The sequence below is a fragment of the Rhinolophus ferrumequinum genome, chromosome 11 (genome assembly GCF_004115265.2).
Source record: "Rhinolophus ferrumequinum isolate MPI-CBG mRhiFer1 chromosome 11, mRhiFer1_v1.p, whole genome shotgun sequence".
Taxonomy (NCBI): Eukaryota; Metazoa; Chordata; class Mammalia; order Chiroptera; family Rhinolophidae; genus Rhinolophus; species Rhinolophus ferrumequinum.
The window spans coordinates 11598085-11612038 of NC_046294.1; the positions used below are offsets into that span (position 1 = coordinate 11598085).

General features: G+C 44.9%; 1 protein-coding gene across 5 annotated transcripts in view; it reads left to right on the forward strand.

The window, feature by feature from the left end:
* The window catches only part of TIMM10 (translocase of inner mitochondrial membrane 10), a 29824-nt gene extending 19661 nt beyond the window's left edge, over positions 1 to 10163 (forward strand). Inside the window, exons 1-3 of one of the 5 annotated variants that reach the window (XM_033120060.1) lie at positions 7525 to 7623; positions 8122 to 8234; positions 9434 to 10161. In XM_033120060.1, coding sequence (XP_032975951.1) covers positions 8164 to 8234; positions 9434 to 9635 — 273 coding nt within the window. In that variant the 5' untranslated portion in view covers positions 7525 to 7623; positions 8122 to 8163 and the 3' untranslated portion in view covers positions 9636 to 10161. The other 4 variants (XM_033120061.1, XM_033120062.1, XM_033120063.1 and 1 more) reach the window with 4 other exon arrangements.
* Positions 10164 to 13954: the final 3791 nt, after the last annotated feature.

The following is a 13954-nucleotide window of genomic DNA, read 5'->3' on the forward strand; positions in this document are numbered from 1 at the left end:
CTCTTCCTGCCCTGTGCTCTTGTTTGAAGGTGGTATAGGGGCAGCGGGAAAAATCATTCCTTCGGACGTCTTCCTACAAGGGATTCCCAGCTCCCACTGTTGATTAATTGTGTGACCTTGAGCAAGCTACTTGGCCCTCCCGGTGTTTTTGATTTCTGGAGGTAAAAATAGGTCTCGCTGCACAGGGATGGTGGCAGGTTAAGGGAGCCAAACGCATAGGAAGTGCTTTGAGGCGTGCCTGGCGTGCAGGGGGTGCACTCAGCACACCTCGGCTCTTACGGTGTAGTTTGGCCTCTGCCCAGCGCTGTGCCAGACTAAGGCCCTGACCCCAGCCAGGAGGGCGTCAGTTGGTAAGACAAGGCAAAGAGAACTGAACACCAGCAAGTTGATAAGCCTTTTTATACCTCAAGTGTGGTAGTCATCGGTTAAGACACAGCGGAGTACGGCAACCATCTTTTCCTTCGTCTATGCCACACACTCAGGGTGATGGAGGGGAAGGGCAGGTGTGTACACACACACACACACACACGCACGAGCGCACACACACACACCTCAGCCATCCTGTGTGTTCATCACCTCAGCTTTCTGCCATCCAGACTTGGCATAAATAGACAAGGAGTGAAGACACAAAGCTCAGGACCCAGGATAACACCCTCCCACCCCCAGAATTAACAACTCTAGAGCAGTTTACAAGCTCACACCCCGTGCCCTACTTTTCCTGCTCGTTCCCCACTCACTAACCCTTGGGAATAGGTGTGAATGGCCCCAATCTTACAGATTAAGAATTTGAAGCTGGGGTAGTTGAAGTCTCTGACCAAAGTCATAAGACGATTAAATGGTCAAACCGTACCTAGAACCCAGGTCTCCTGACAACCAGTCTGGAGCCTGTGCCAAAGATGCTGCTCCCACCAGGTTCTCAGCCAGTGTCCCTTCAAAGGCACCAGCCCAGAGTGAGGGGCCCCCTACTGGTGGGGGAGAACAGTCCGATATGGCTGAGGAGTTCAGCTTTCTATTTTCTAAGGGCACAGTAGATCCTCACTTTCCTTCCTCTCCACTTTCCTTCTCCTTCCTTCCCCAGGAAGCCTTCACACCATCCCTGTTTTGTGTCCAAAGCAGCACTGCAGATGGCTACCCTCTCCCTCTTCCTGGGGCTCTTGGCGGAACCAAAGGAAAAGAACCAGGAGCCTGAGCCCCAAATAGTATAGATGGTGTTTGGTGGTTCTGTTGATACCCCCAGACCCACTGTCACTCCATCTGTCTTCAGGTGGTCCTGGGGCTTTACCCTCCTGCACCCCAGCCAGGGACCCTCTCTTGGAGAGGCCACTCTTAACTGCTTCAAGAGTCTGCCTTGCTGAACTGGTAAGACTGAACTGGTGACACACTTTACTCGTCAGGGTCCTCTGCAAGAATGGCCACCTGCAGCCTGCTCTGTAGGTGGTCTCAGGTTGCCCAGCACCCCGGGGTGAGTCCCTGAGCTCGGGCATCTAAGAGAGTTGGCACAATGGTGGAGAGAGTTAGAAAAAAGCCTGGATTTCTCCAACTGTGGGGGCCCTGCTTGGAGGCTCCCACCCCTGGAACGTGGGAGAGGGGTTAGCACATGGGGGGCCTTCGAAAGGGTCCCAGAGCTTCTCCTACCTGTGGAGCCTGTGCACGGGACTTGGGAGCTGTCTCCTTCTTCGAGCTGAGTGGCCTCACTCCTGCGCTGCCTTCAAGCCCCAGAGGCCTCTAGCCCCCAGCTCTTCTGTCCCTGTCCCCCTCCAACTTCCTCCCTCCTTCCACCCGCCCCACCCCCACTTCAAGAGCCTTGGGCCTCTGAAGAGTGTTGTTTACTGCGCTGTTGGTACAACACTTTCCCCTGGCCTGGAAGGCTCAGATTTCCCATGAAGATCTGACAGGTGGCACCTTTCAATCACAGTGTCTTCCTCCCGCCTTGACCCCAGCAGCACGCACCCTGTGGTCATCTTTCTTCCCAATGTACTTGCCTGGCCCTGGTGACCTGAAAAACCATTTGCAGACCCATTTGGACGGGTATCAGCCCTCTGGCCTCCACTGTTCATCCAGAGCCCAGGCTAAGCCTCTTTTGCTTCCCCCCCACAGCCACCTTGTTTCTTAAATAATTCCTTTTACTCTTCTTCAGACAAAGCAGCTGCTGAAGGGTGGGTTAAGGAGGGAGTGAATGGGACAGCTGCTGAAGGGGGACGCAGGAGGATGTGTCTCTGGGCTCCTATTGGACAGAGATTTGGAGGGGGAGGGGCAACGGGGAGAAATGGAGAGGCCAAGCCGATGCTGAGCCATTGGGTTTAGAGACTAGCAAATACAAAGCGGAGTTTTATTTGACGGAAGTGACTAGTACACAGTAGGTTCTGTACAGATTTTGTACTGAATTGAGATTTCACTCAGAAAAACCAAACACATCTTTACCTTCTCTATGTGTCCTGTGATCTAAGAAAGGCACTACTTTTGGAGAATGTGTACAGGCAACACCCCATTAGGAAGGAAGCCTGTGACTCTTCCAGCCCCTCCTCCAGTCCCTACAACTTCAGCCACACTGTCCTCCTTCCGGTTCCTAATAAATCGATTCCTTTCCACACTCAGGACTGTAACCTTTTGTATTCTGCTCTTTGCAAGACTGGCTCCTCCTCATTCTTCTCAGCTCAAATTTCATTTCCTCAGAGAGGGTTCTATGACCTTCAGTTCCTCTCCATCACTTCTGCCTGTTTTATTTTCTTCATAATATTTACCTGAATCAAAAATAACCTTCTTCATTTCCTTATGATCTGACTCTCTCAATAGATCTAAGCTCCACGAGGCAGGGACTTTATCTACTCTACTCATGGCTATATGACCAGGAACTAGCAAATTGCCTGGTTCATATGAGGTGCTCAATAAATTTATATGGGGTAAATGAATTAGTTGATAGAAATGTGGAATTGGAACATGGGGGCCCATGCTTGGGATGATCTGAAAGCAAGGTTTGGTTACCAATGGTGGAACAGTCCAATATTGATGAGTATTAATACCTCCAGTATTAAAATATCTCCTTCATCTGTCTAGAATTTATCTGCCCAAGATTGGTGAGCTTTTCTTTATATCTCTCTGACCTGCTGTCCTTTTTTAAAATTAAAACTCACTTCTCTTCTTTCCCTACCATTAGGTATTGCAAACAGCAAAATATAAGATCATTGTATCACTCATTAAAACTTCCTTAGACAATTAATGTATTCATTAATCAAATGTTTTTTGAACACCTGGCATGTGCTGGGAATACAGCAGTGAACACAACAAAAAAATAGGCAAAATCAGAGCATTACAGTTACATTTTAGTGTGGGGAGATAGACAGCAAGCAAATCAATAAGGAGAATATGTTATATTAGATAATGATAGGTTCTAGAAAGCAGAAAATTAAGCAGAGAAGAGGAAGTGGTTTATTTGGTGTGTGTGTGTGTGTGTGTGTGTGTGTGTGTGTGTGTGTGTGTGTGTGTGATATACTTAGAGCTGTCAAGGAAGGCATCACTGAAAAGGTGACATTGGAGCAAAGTTCTGAAGGAAGTGAGTGAGGCATGCAGCAATCTGGGGAGGAAGCATTCCAGGCAGAGGGGACAGCAAGTGGAAAGATAGGAGTGCGCTTGGTGTGTTTGATTAATAGAAAGGAGGCCAGCATGGCTGGGGCAGAGTGATGGACCTGAGAATAGTAGGAGATAAAAGGCAGTGGGGGGCCCAATCATGCGGGGCCTTATAGTGCATTGTAAGGACTTTGACTTTTGCTCTGTAATTGGAAGACCGTGGAGCATTTTGGGCTGTGAAGTGACTTGATTTAACTTCTTAGTTTTTTGTAAGATCACTCTGACTGCTGTTCTGAGAATGGCCTGAAGGGGGAACATGGCACGAAGTGGGCGAACCAGTCAGGACAGTACTACAGTAACTCAAGTGCAAGATGGTGATGGCTTGGACCAGATTGTCAGCAGTGGAGGTGAGAAGTGGTGAGGATGGTGCCAGTGGATAACAGCGATTAAGACTGTGCTGGCTTTCTCTTCAAGGTCATAGAACTACCATTCCGTTCAAGCCCTTGACGTTCTTATTCTCTCACCTTCTGCTCATCTGGAGAGGTGGGGAGTCCAACTAGGCTGCCTTTGTACTCTCCACACCACTCATGAGTGGTCAGGGTCCACTTGGGGAGATCTTGGGTGACAACCCTGCATCCCTTCCTCGAGGTTGAGGTCCCATCCAAGAAGACTGACCATGGTGAGTAGCATATGTACAGCTCCCCTTTGGGTGGCTGGGAAGCTGGGACGCTGACTGTTGGATAAAGTGAGGGGCCAGAGTTTCAGCATGCTGTTGACAGAGGTCAGCAGTTTTGGAAGACATATCCGGATTCCAGAAAACTTGGAAGACTGGAGCTATATAAACTGCCTTTTACAAAAAGAAACTTGACAGAGACAATTGGAAATTCCTTCTCATAGGTCCTGAATTCCCAACTGTATAAATATAGGAAAGAAGAGACACAGTCTCATAGAAGATAATAACGTCACCATCAATAAGAACAATAATCTGCCAGGTTTTGGGAGGAGGGGAAAATGTGGAGTTGCTCTTCAATGGGTATAGTTTCAGTTATTCAAGATGAATAAGTTCTAGAGAGCTGCTGTACGATATTGAATCTATAGCTACCAATACTGTATGATGCACTTACAAATGTTAAGAGGGTAGATCTCATGTCGTGTTTTTGCCATAATTTAAAAAAAGACGCATTTTAAAAAAGAAATTGGGGAAATTTGAATATGTGCATTAGATGACATTAAGAACTTAATATAATTTTGACAGTATGAAAATAGCATTGTGGAAAAAAGACTTTATCTGTTAGAGATAAAAACAGATGCAGAAAACATGGTTAAATGTTGACAATTGTTAAATGCTGGTCATGGGAATACAGTAGTTCAATATACTGTGCTCCCCACTTTTCTGTACATTTTAAATTTGGCCTAAAAAAAGTCTAAAAACTGAAAAAATAAGAACAATGATTTCTTACTTATTGAGAACCCGCCATGGACTGAGGACTTTAATTACATTGTCTTTTTTGTTTGTTTCTTTTTGTAATCATTTTGAAAAAACTTTTTATTTTGAAATAATTATAGATTTATGGGAAGTTGCATAAATAGTACAGAGAGGTCCTTGGGTACCCTTCGTCTAGCTTCCACTAAAGGTTAAATCTTAATAACTATATGCAATATCAAAGCCAGGAAATTGACACTGACACAATGCTGTGTATAGTTCTATGATCTCTCATCACATGTGTAGATTCGTGTAGCCTCCCTCACAATCAGGATAGAGAACCATTCTATCACTAAGATCACAAAGATCTCTGTCGTGCTACGCCTTTATAGGTGCTCCTCTCCCCCTGCCCAACTCTATCTCCAGGCAACCATTACTCTCTTCTCCATCTCTACAATTTTTCATTTTGAGAATGTTATTGAAATGAGATTATATAATATTTAACTTTTCATTATACCTGATAAAAACCTTATCTAGAAACAGATTCCTTTTGTAAGAACCCATCTCCTTTTTCCATATAATTTCTTAATATGCCATAACATATCGACTATATTTTCAAAAGCAAAACCAGGGCAACATCTGCCCACTAAAACATATAGACAATAATATTCACAACAGTATTATTCATAATAGCCCCACACTGGACACAATTCCAAAGTCCATCAACAGGAGAATGAATAAATGAATTGTGGCTTGTTCATACAATCGAATGCTAGACAGCAATAAAAAAAAATGAATAACAGATAAAACAATATGGATGAAATCTTACAGACACTACACTGAGCTAAAGAAGCCAGGCACAAAACAAAATAATGTATAATTACACTTACATGAAGTTCAAGAATACGCAGAACTGATGGTGACAGAAATCAGAATAGTGGTCAATTGCAGGAGAGGGAGGTATTAATTGGAAGGGACATGAAATAACTTTTTAGGATTCTGGAAAATATTTTGTATCTTGATCAGAATGGTGGTTATAAGAATGAATACATTATTTTAAAATTAAGCTTAAGATTTGTGTGTTTTACACACTTTACTGTATGAATGTAATACCACAAATTTAAAATATCAGAGCACAGGGTTTGACAAAGATGAATCCTTAGGGCAGTAATGAGGCCCAGTGTTGAAAACCCAGACTTTCTTGGACAATTAGGGAAGCATATGGTTCCCTATTAAGAACCCAATTAGGAAACCGTATAAAGTGATCAGCCCACCTTCTCCAATGGGCAGCGTACCCTAACATCATTAATTTGCATCTTCTAAATTTCATTTACTGGAAAATCTGTTGAAAAATCAAGGGATTGAGATGGGGCTTTTTCGTTGTTGTTGTGGGTGGTGATACAGATGGAGGAAAAACATTAAGTCTTGAAAGATAAAGAGTTCACAAGTACCTTTTCCTATGACTGAACACACTAGGTTAGCTTTAGTGACAGTCAAAATTACTCTTATTCTTCTCTTTATTGTGCACCTAACAGAAGTTGAATAAAACGTAAGTATACACGTCTGCGAGCAGGAACAGTGCCTTGCTTATCTTTGCAACCCCAGAGAAAGTGTAGTGACCTGTACACATGCATCTGTATTTACACACAAAGTTTCTTGGAGCACTGGTTCCCAAACTTGGTTGCACAAAGAAAATTATGTACTACTTATGCAACTTTCTATACACCTACAATTATTTCAAAATGAAAAGTTTTAAAAGTCATTACAAAAAACAAAAAAGACAATGTAATTAAAGCCCCTAGTTCATGGCAGATGCTCAATAAAAAGGAAGCATTGTTCTTATGGTTTTTTATTAAAGTTTATTGGGGTGACAATTGTTAGTAATACTTTTTTAATTTTTAGACTTCTATTAGGCCAAATTTAAAATGTACAGAAAACTGGAGAGCACAATATACTGAACTTCCATATACCCATGACTAGGATTTAACAATTGCTAACATTTAGCTGTATTTTACTCATCTGTTTTTTAATCTCTAACAGTCTTTTTTCCACAGTGCAATTTTCACAGCCTCAAAATTATAGTAATTTCTTAATGTCATCTAATGCACATTAATGCACATCTAATTCACCTGGGAATTTAAAAAATTACTGATGCCTGGGTCCCACTCCCAGAGATGCTGATATAATTGGTATTTGGTGAAGCCTGGGCATCGGGATTTTTTAAAGCGTCGCAGGGGTGACCTTAATGTGAAGCACAAACAGAACTGTTGTTTGGGGGCGTTCTTCCTCCTCCACGCCTTATTTGTGCTCAGGCGTCTACTCTCAGGGGCGGGGGAGAGGTTCACTGAGCTCTGACCAATACACTCAAACCTCTCGGTGACAATCCCAGGGACTTGACAACCAGGCTGCGGGCGCTCTGCACCGCGCCCAAGCCTCTATGGTATGTGGGCGTCCTCTCTAGCATTTGCAAGTCTCTTTCGCCTTCAGCCAGAGCTGGCAGCTCTCTCTCTATGGTAGCGGATTTCCCCGCGCCGCCTCATTGGTACCTCATTCCGGAAGCGAGTCCGGCTCAAAGAGGCGGGACTTCCCTCCCGGAAGTGACCCACGTGTTTCCGTCTTGCCTACTTGGGCACTGGGTGAGTTTCTACCGTTTGCCCGAAGTTGGGGACACCGGGGGCATTGTGAGTGGTTCCAGGCCGAGATGAGTGATCTCTGACCTTAGGGTGACCCTTATGATGGCGCCGCCATTTCAGAGTTTCAGCCCCTGGGCCGGGGCCCAGGCGCGTTATTTCTGCGTATGATCGAATTCGCAGGGCTCGGGCGGTTCAGGCCCGCGGTTTAGAGTGTTTTGTTCCGGTCTCTCGATCTTGTTCTTACGGTGACCTAGAGGCAATGGACCTCAGGGTCCTTGGGCTCGATTTGCAGCCCCGCTCTTGACGTGCTGTGTGACCTTGGGCTAAGCAGTGTTCCCTTTCGAGGCCTCAATTCCCACATCTGTGAAACGGGGTGGTTGAACTCAGTGAAGTCAGTGGCTTCTGTCAGTCTGATGTTCTCTTATGTCTCCGTATCCTCTAGTCCCTGTGAGGGGAAAGTGAGTGGGAGGGGTGGGTGCTGACGGTGACGTCTGCTCCTAGGACTAGGAGGCCAGAAGGAAATCTCCACGGTGCAAGGCTGAGATGGATCCGCTCAGGGCCCAGCAGCTGGCTGCAGAGCTGGAGGTAGAGATGATGGCTGACATGTACAACAGGTAAGGGCCTACTCTGCACCACTTCTTTGTCCTAGAGAACGACGGTAGGTCACCCTTTTCAAGGGTAGAGGTGGATGACTTTTGAAAAATGCTTTCCTCAATCTAGAGGAGTCAGAGGCCTGTACTTACCCTCCTGTACCCACACCCACTGACCCTCCTCATCCCCATGGTTGAAGGCTAATGCAGACACAGTATGGGCTCCCTAGAACGAGCTGGACATTTAGATTGGGATGGAATTGATGAAGGAGCCAAGTAGGAAACTCCAGTTCAGGGTATAGTTAGGTTCCAAGAACAGGTGAACATTTGCCTTTGACAAATAGCCCCCGTAATTAACATTTCTTAAACTCTTACTCCACCTCAGGCACTTAGCATTTTACACGCATTATCTTTTTTAATCTTCAAAATAGTCTATCGGATTAATTTTATGATGAAGACATCGAGGCTTCTGGAGGTAAATAACTTTCTCAGGGTCCACAGGTGGTCAGTAGCAATGTCAGGTACTAGTACCTCAGTCTGACTCCAAACTAGTGCCCATTACCACCTGGTAAATTTGGGAACAATTCACAGCTCCGCCAATCACTACTGGTATGGCTTTGGGCAAGTTACTTGAACTATTTGACCGGTAGTTGCCCCATCTATCAAATGGAGGTAATATCAGTACCTACCTCATAGAGACATTATAAATACTAAATGTAAAAATGTATGACAGGGTCTTTGCATCCAGCCCAACACGTAGTAAGCAGTCAATAAATGTATGCTATTTTTATTGGCTTAAGCTCTCTGGTATCCTTTCTTGATTAGTTGGTTTATCTTGGAGGCTATATGAATAATTTTTAAATGTAGGCTGTGAAGTCAGACCACCTGTGTGGTCCTGAGGCTCTCTGTGCCTTAATTTCCTTATCTGTAAAATGGGAATAATGATTGTGCCAACCTCATCGAATTGCATAACAGAATCAAGCACTTAGCATGATGCCTGGAACATAGCCAGTACTCAATTGATGGTTCCTCTTTAATTAGTTGTAAACATGGGCACAGGCAAGGTTCCTGCTCTCAAGGACCTTCCAAGATGGTTGAGGTGCAAAGTGAGGATTTACACTGCCTTCCTGGGAGGTGAAATCAGTAGAGCAGGGCGGGGATGGTTGAGAGTTCCTGGTATGCCACAGGACTGCTCACCTAACTTTGCTCTTCCTTTCCCCCAGAATGACCAGTGCCTGCCACCGGAAGTGTGTGCCTCCCCACTACAAGGAAGCAGAACTGTCCAAGGGTGAATCTGTGTGCCTGGACCGGTGTGTCTCCAAGTACCTGGACATCCATGAGCGGATGGGCAAAAAGTTGACAGAGTTGTCTATGCAGGATGAAGAGCTGATGAAGAGGGTGCAGCAGAGTTCTGGGCCTGTGTGAGGCCCCAGACAGGATACACCCTGAGGTGCACCCTGCCCCTTCCCACTTGTCTAATTAAAGTGCCCCCATTGGGTGTCATCTGTGAAGACTGCCAGGCCTAGGCTGTCTCTGGAGCGTCTCTGGGAGCCAGGAGTTTGGTAGAGCTCTCCCCTGGTCCAAGTATGGGTATCTGTCACACGGAAGTGTGACGGTGTATGTGTGTTTGTGTATATATATATATGTATTAAAACAAGTTTGTTGACACCTACTATGTGCGAAGCAGTGTGCCTGGCACTTCGGAGGAAAGGCAACAGGGAATCTAATGCAGTATTTAAAAGTATAGACTGGTACAGTGATCTGGGTTTGCACTCCTGGCCAGTCACTAGATGCATGACCCTGAATGTGTCGTTTCACTGTGCTTTAGTTTCCTCATTGAAAAATGGGGTTAGCCCTATAAAGATAGGGCTATTGTGAAGATTAAATGAGTTAATACGTGTAAAGTATTTAAAAGAATGACTGGGGCATAGGAAGTATTCTAAGTATTAGCCATATGTATAGCCATATGTGTTATATATTTAAATATACATATTTTAATATATATTATGTTACCTATTATATATTTGTTTATATTATATAATTTATAAAATACCTATTTATCTTTATATTAAATTTATATAATTATAAATTAATGAGTAATAAAAATTAATTATAAAATCATTAACAAAATAAGTAATTAATGATACATGTAGATAAATATTTAAATAACAAAATTAAGTGAAGGCAGGCATTTTCACAAATGCTATGAAGTAATATTGAGAGGAGCGAGTGAATAGTTGATGGGATTTGAGAAGGAAGTGGCCAACCTGGTTCTAAACGGCAATATCGAACACATGAAGGGACCCAACCTCGTGTGTGATGTGAGCCATCCAGGGAGGGGACTGATGTGATCACGACCATTCGGCGTTCAGCGGAATCAGGGACTGGACACCTCATTCTTCCCACACTCTGCAGCCAGTCTGACCCACCCTTCTGGGCTGAGGGTCCTCTTAGGAGCTGGAGCCTCAGAGGATAGGTTGCTTGCTGGAGGTCACACAGGTAGAACAGGAACAGGGAGTCCCGGGCTGACTGTTGCATTTGCATCTCACTGAGGAGAGGCTGCCGCATCTAATTCCTGTCCTGAGGAGTGCCCTTGGAGAGTTGTGCAGCTTTCAGAATGTGTGGGTCACTCACTCCACGTGGGATTTTGGTTGACAGCAATGCCGCTGTGGTAGCAGTACCTTTGCAGTGGGCCTTCACGACAGAGGGTGGTGTCTGGGATGTAACCTCGCCTGGTCACGGGCATGGAGTAAAGGAAACAGAATAGAGGCAGTGACTTTCAGGCTTAAAGGGGCAGATTCAAGCCAGTTTTAAAGAGGTGAAGTTTTCTACCGTGTGATGTTGGATCAGGCATTTAACAGCCTGTGCCTCAGTTACCCCATCAACAAAATGGCAATAAAGGTACCGACCTCTGAGTGGTTGTGAAAATTAAATGTGCTAATAACTAAAGCATTTAGGAGAGTGCCTAGCTCTCACATTAAGTACTCAATAATGTTAGCTCTGTATTTTTTGTTTATTTTAATTGCTAAGTTTGGTGTGAGGAGACAGCAAAACCATTGTCCATCTGTCTACCTTAGCAGTGGGCGGAGAGCTAAGGCTCCTTTCTAGGTACTGAAGTGCAAGTTTGGGTCAACAGGTGGCGCTGTCTGCCCACAGGATCAGAACAGCTGTGAATAAGTCTGTAACTGTGTGTTTGCTTATTCTGTGCCGGCTAGGAAGAGGGGAGTGGTGAGGAAAATTGATGTACCTGCCCTCAGATTTAGCAAGGAACATCAAAAATTCTCTGAGCCCATAGCTGGAATATCCAGAAGGGAAGGTAGGAGTGGAAGAAGAGGTTCCAGCTGGAGAGAATAACACTTGCTTTGAAGTGGCAGAAAGTGTGGAGCATTCAGGAAACAAAGCTTGGGTGTGCCTGGAGTGCTGAGTGTGATGGGAGGCAGTGGTGAGAGATGCGACGAGGGCTGAGCAGGCACAGCTCCAAAGGAGCCTGTGAGCTGTTAAAGAGTTCGGATTTTCTCCGACTAAGGGGATCAGCAAACTGTTGAAGGATGTAAACTCTGGCAGTGAAAATGACAGATCTATCATTTTAGAGGCTCCCTCTAGCCGCCAGCCATGTGGATTGTGGTAGACGATGGTTTAATGGATTAAGAGGAGCCATGCCAGGGAGCCGGGGAGGAAAGAAGGAAGGATGAGAGTAAGAACAGCTATTGAGTTGCTACAGTGTGCTAACAAGTGTATTTCAGTTAATCCCTCATAACAACTGAGGCAGATATGATTATTCTCATTTTATAGATGAAGAAGCTGAAGCTCTGAAACGTTAGTAACTTGCTGAAGGTCACACATCTGGCAAGTGGCAGAGCCAGGATTCCAACGTATTTAGACACTAGCACCAGCTTTTAACCAGTCCTCTAGGATGGAGAGGGGATGCTCCCTAATGAGACATATGTCAGCAATGTCATAGTTCATTCAACAATATTTGTCGTTGGCCTGTTACATGCAAAGAGCTATAAAACCTGTCCAAAGTGAATTAGCTAGGTCCCTGCCCTCCGTGAATTAAGTGCAAAGGATGGGAAGATGAGTACAGGAGAGATGGAACAAACATACACGGGGTATCACAATGGCTTAGGCCCTTTGTGCCATGGAGAAGAGTCAAAAACTAATTCTCAGTTGTGTTTTTGCTAGATTATCACGATTTTAAAAACCAGGAACTGTCTCATAAAAATCTGGACTTTAGCTTCTTTTCCAAATTTAGATCTGACGAGTCAGCCTGCATTCCTGCTTGGTGGCAGTCTGCTAGAGGATGGGCAGAGCCTCGGCTGGCCACCAAACCTCCCACCACTCATTTCTACCCTCCTCACCGTCTGCTTGACCTGTCGGCATTTGGTCTGTGCCTTCCGCTCTGGGTGTTCAGACGAGGTGGACACTGTATGAGAAACCACGGTAAATGTCCTGGTGTAGGCAGCTTCTAAGGTGACCCCCAATATCTCGTCTGCTGCTTGTCATCCGCCACATACTCCCCTTCCCTTAAATGTGTACAAGACCTAGAGACTTGCTTCTAACAGAACAGGGAAGGTGATGGGATGACGCTTTCATGGTTAAGGTACAAAAGATTGTAATGGCCGTCTTATTCTCTCTCTCTCCCTCTCCTCTTGCTCACTGTGATGAAGCAAGCTTCCCCCTGGCGAGCTGCCCTATGAGGAGGCCCATGTGGTCAGGAACTGAGGGCAGCCTCCAGCCAACAGCCAGTGAGGAGCCAAATCCTGCCAACAACCACATGAAGGAGTGAGCTCGGAAGCAGATCCTTCTCCAGTCAAGCTTTCAGGTGACCACAGGCCTGAATGCCTTGTGAGAGACCCTGAGATAAAGGACCCATTGATGATGCACCCTGACTCCTGACCTAGAGAAATAATTGTTTTAAGCTATTACATTTGGGGGTAATTTGGGATGTAGCAATAAGGAACAAATACACATACAATTCTCAGAGCTGTTACAGTTGTCTGAGACCATGGTCCTTCTACAGCTACATTGAGGACGAGCCAGGCACCATTCTGCACATTTGCAATACATCAATGAACAAAATGGATAAAGACCCTTGCCCTCTTGGAACTCATATTCTGGTGAGGATGGTGTCACATAGTGGCCATCTGGGGTGGCAGTATTATTCTGAACACAAGACAGCTCCTTCAACTCCTTGGGAGAGCTTAACCTCTTTGAGGTTTTAAACCCCTTTGAAACTCCAACGAAAACTACGGACAGTTTTTTGGGGTTTATTGTTGTTGTTGTTTTAGAAAAATGTGTGGGCACATAGAACTTTGCATACGATTTTAGGTATTTTCATAAGAATTCTTGTGGTCTGACCTGAGAGCAGTCTTGCAAAGAGCATAGCTTTAGGCACTGGGGCAAAGAGAAACAAGATAGAAGGTCTAATGGGGGAAGACGTTAAAATCAGTGTCTTTTACAGTTGTACTAAGTGCTACAAGGGATATTCAGGGAGCTGTGGGGCTATATAAAAGAATATGAGCTATTGTAAGAAATATATATTTGGTCATTCAGATGACCAAATATGTATTTCTCATATACGAGTATATTGGGTCTTAATCCACAGTTCCTGTCTTACAGCTCCCTAAACGCTTGTAATTTCCTAAGTATTGAAAGTGATAAAGGTGTCTCCGGTTACGTAAATGAGGTGATTTTCAGAAGCACCAAAGGATGGGCGCTGGTTGCCAGGAGAACCAACCAATGAG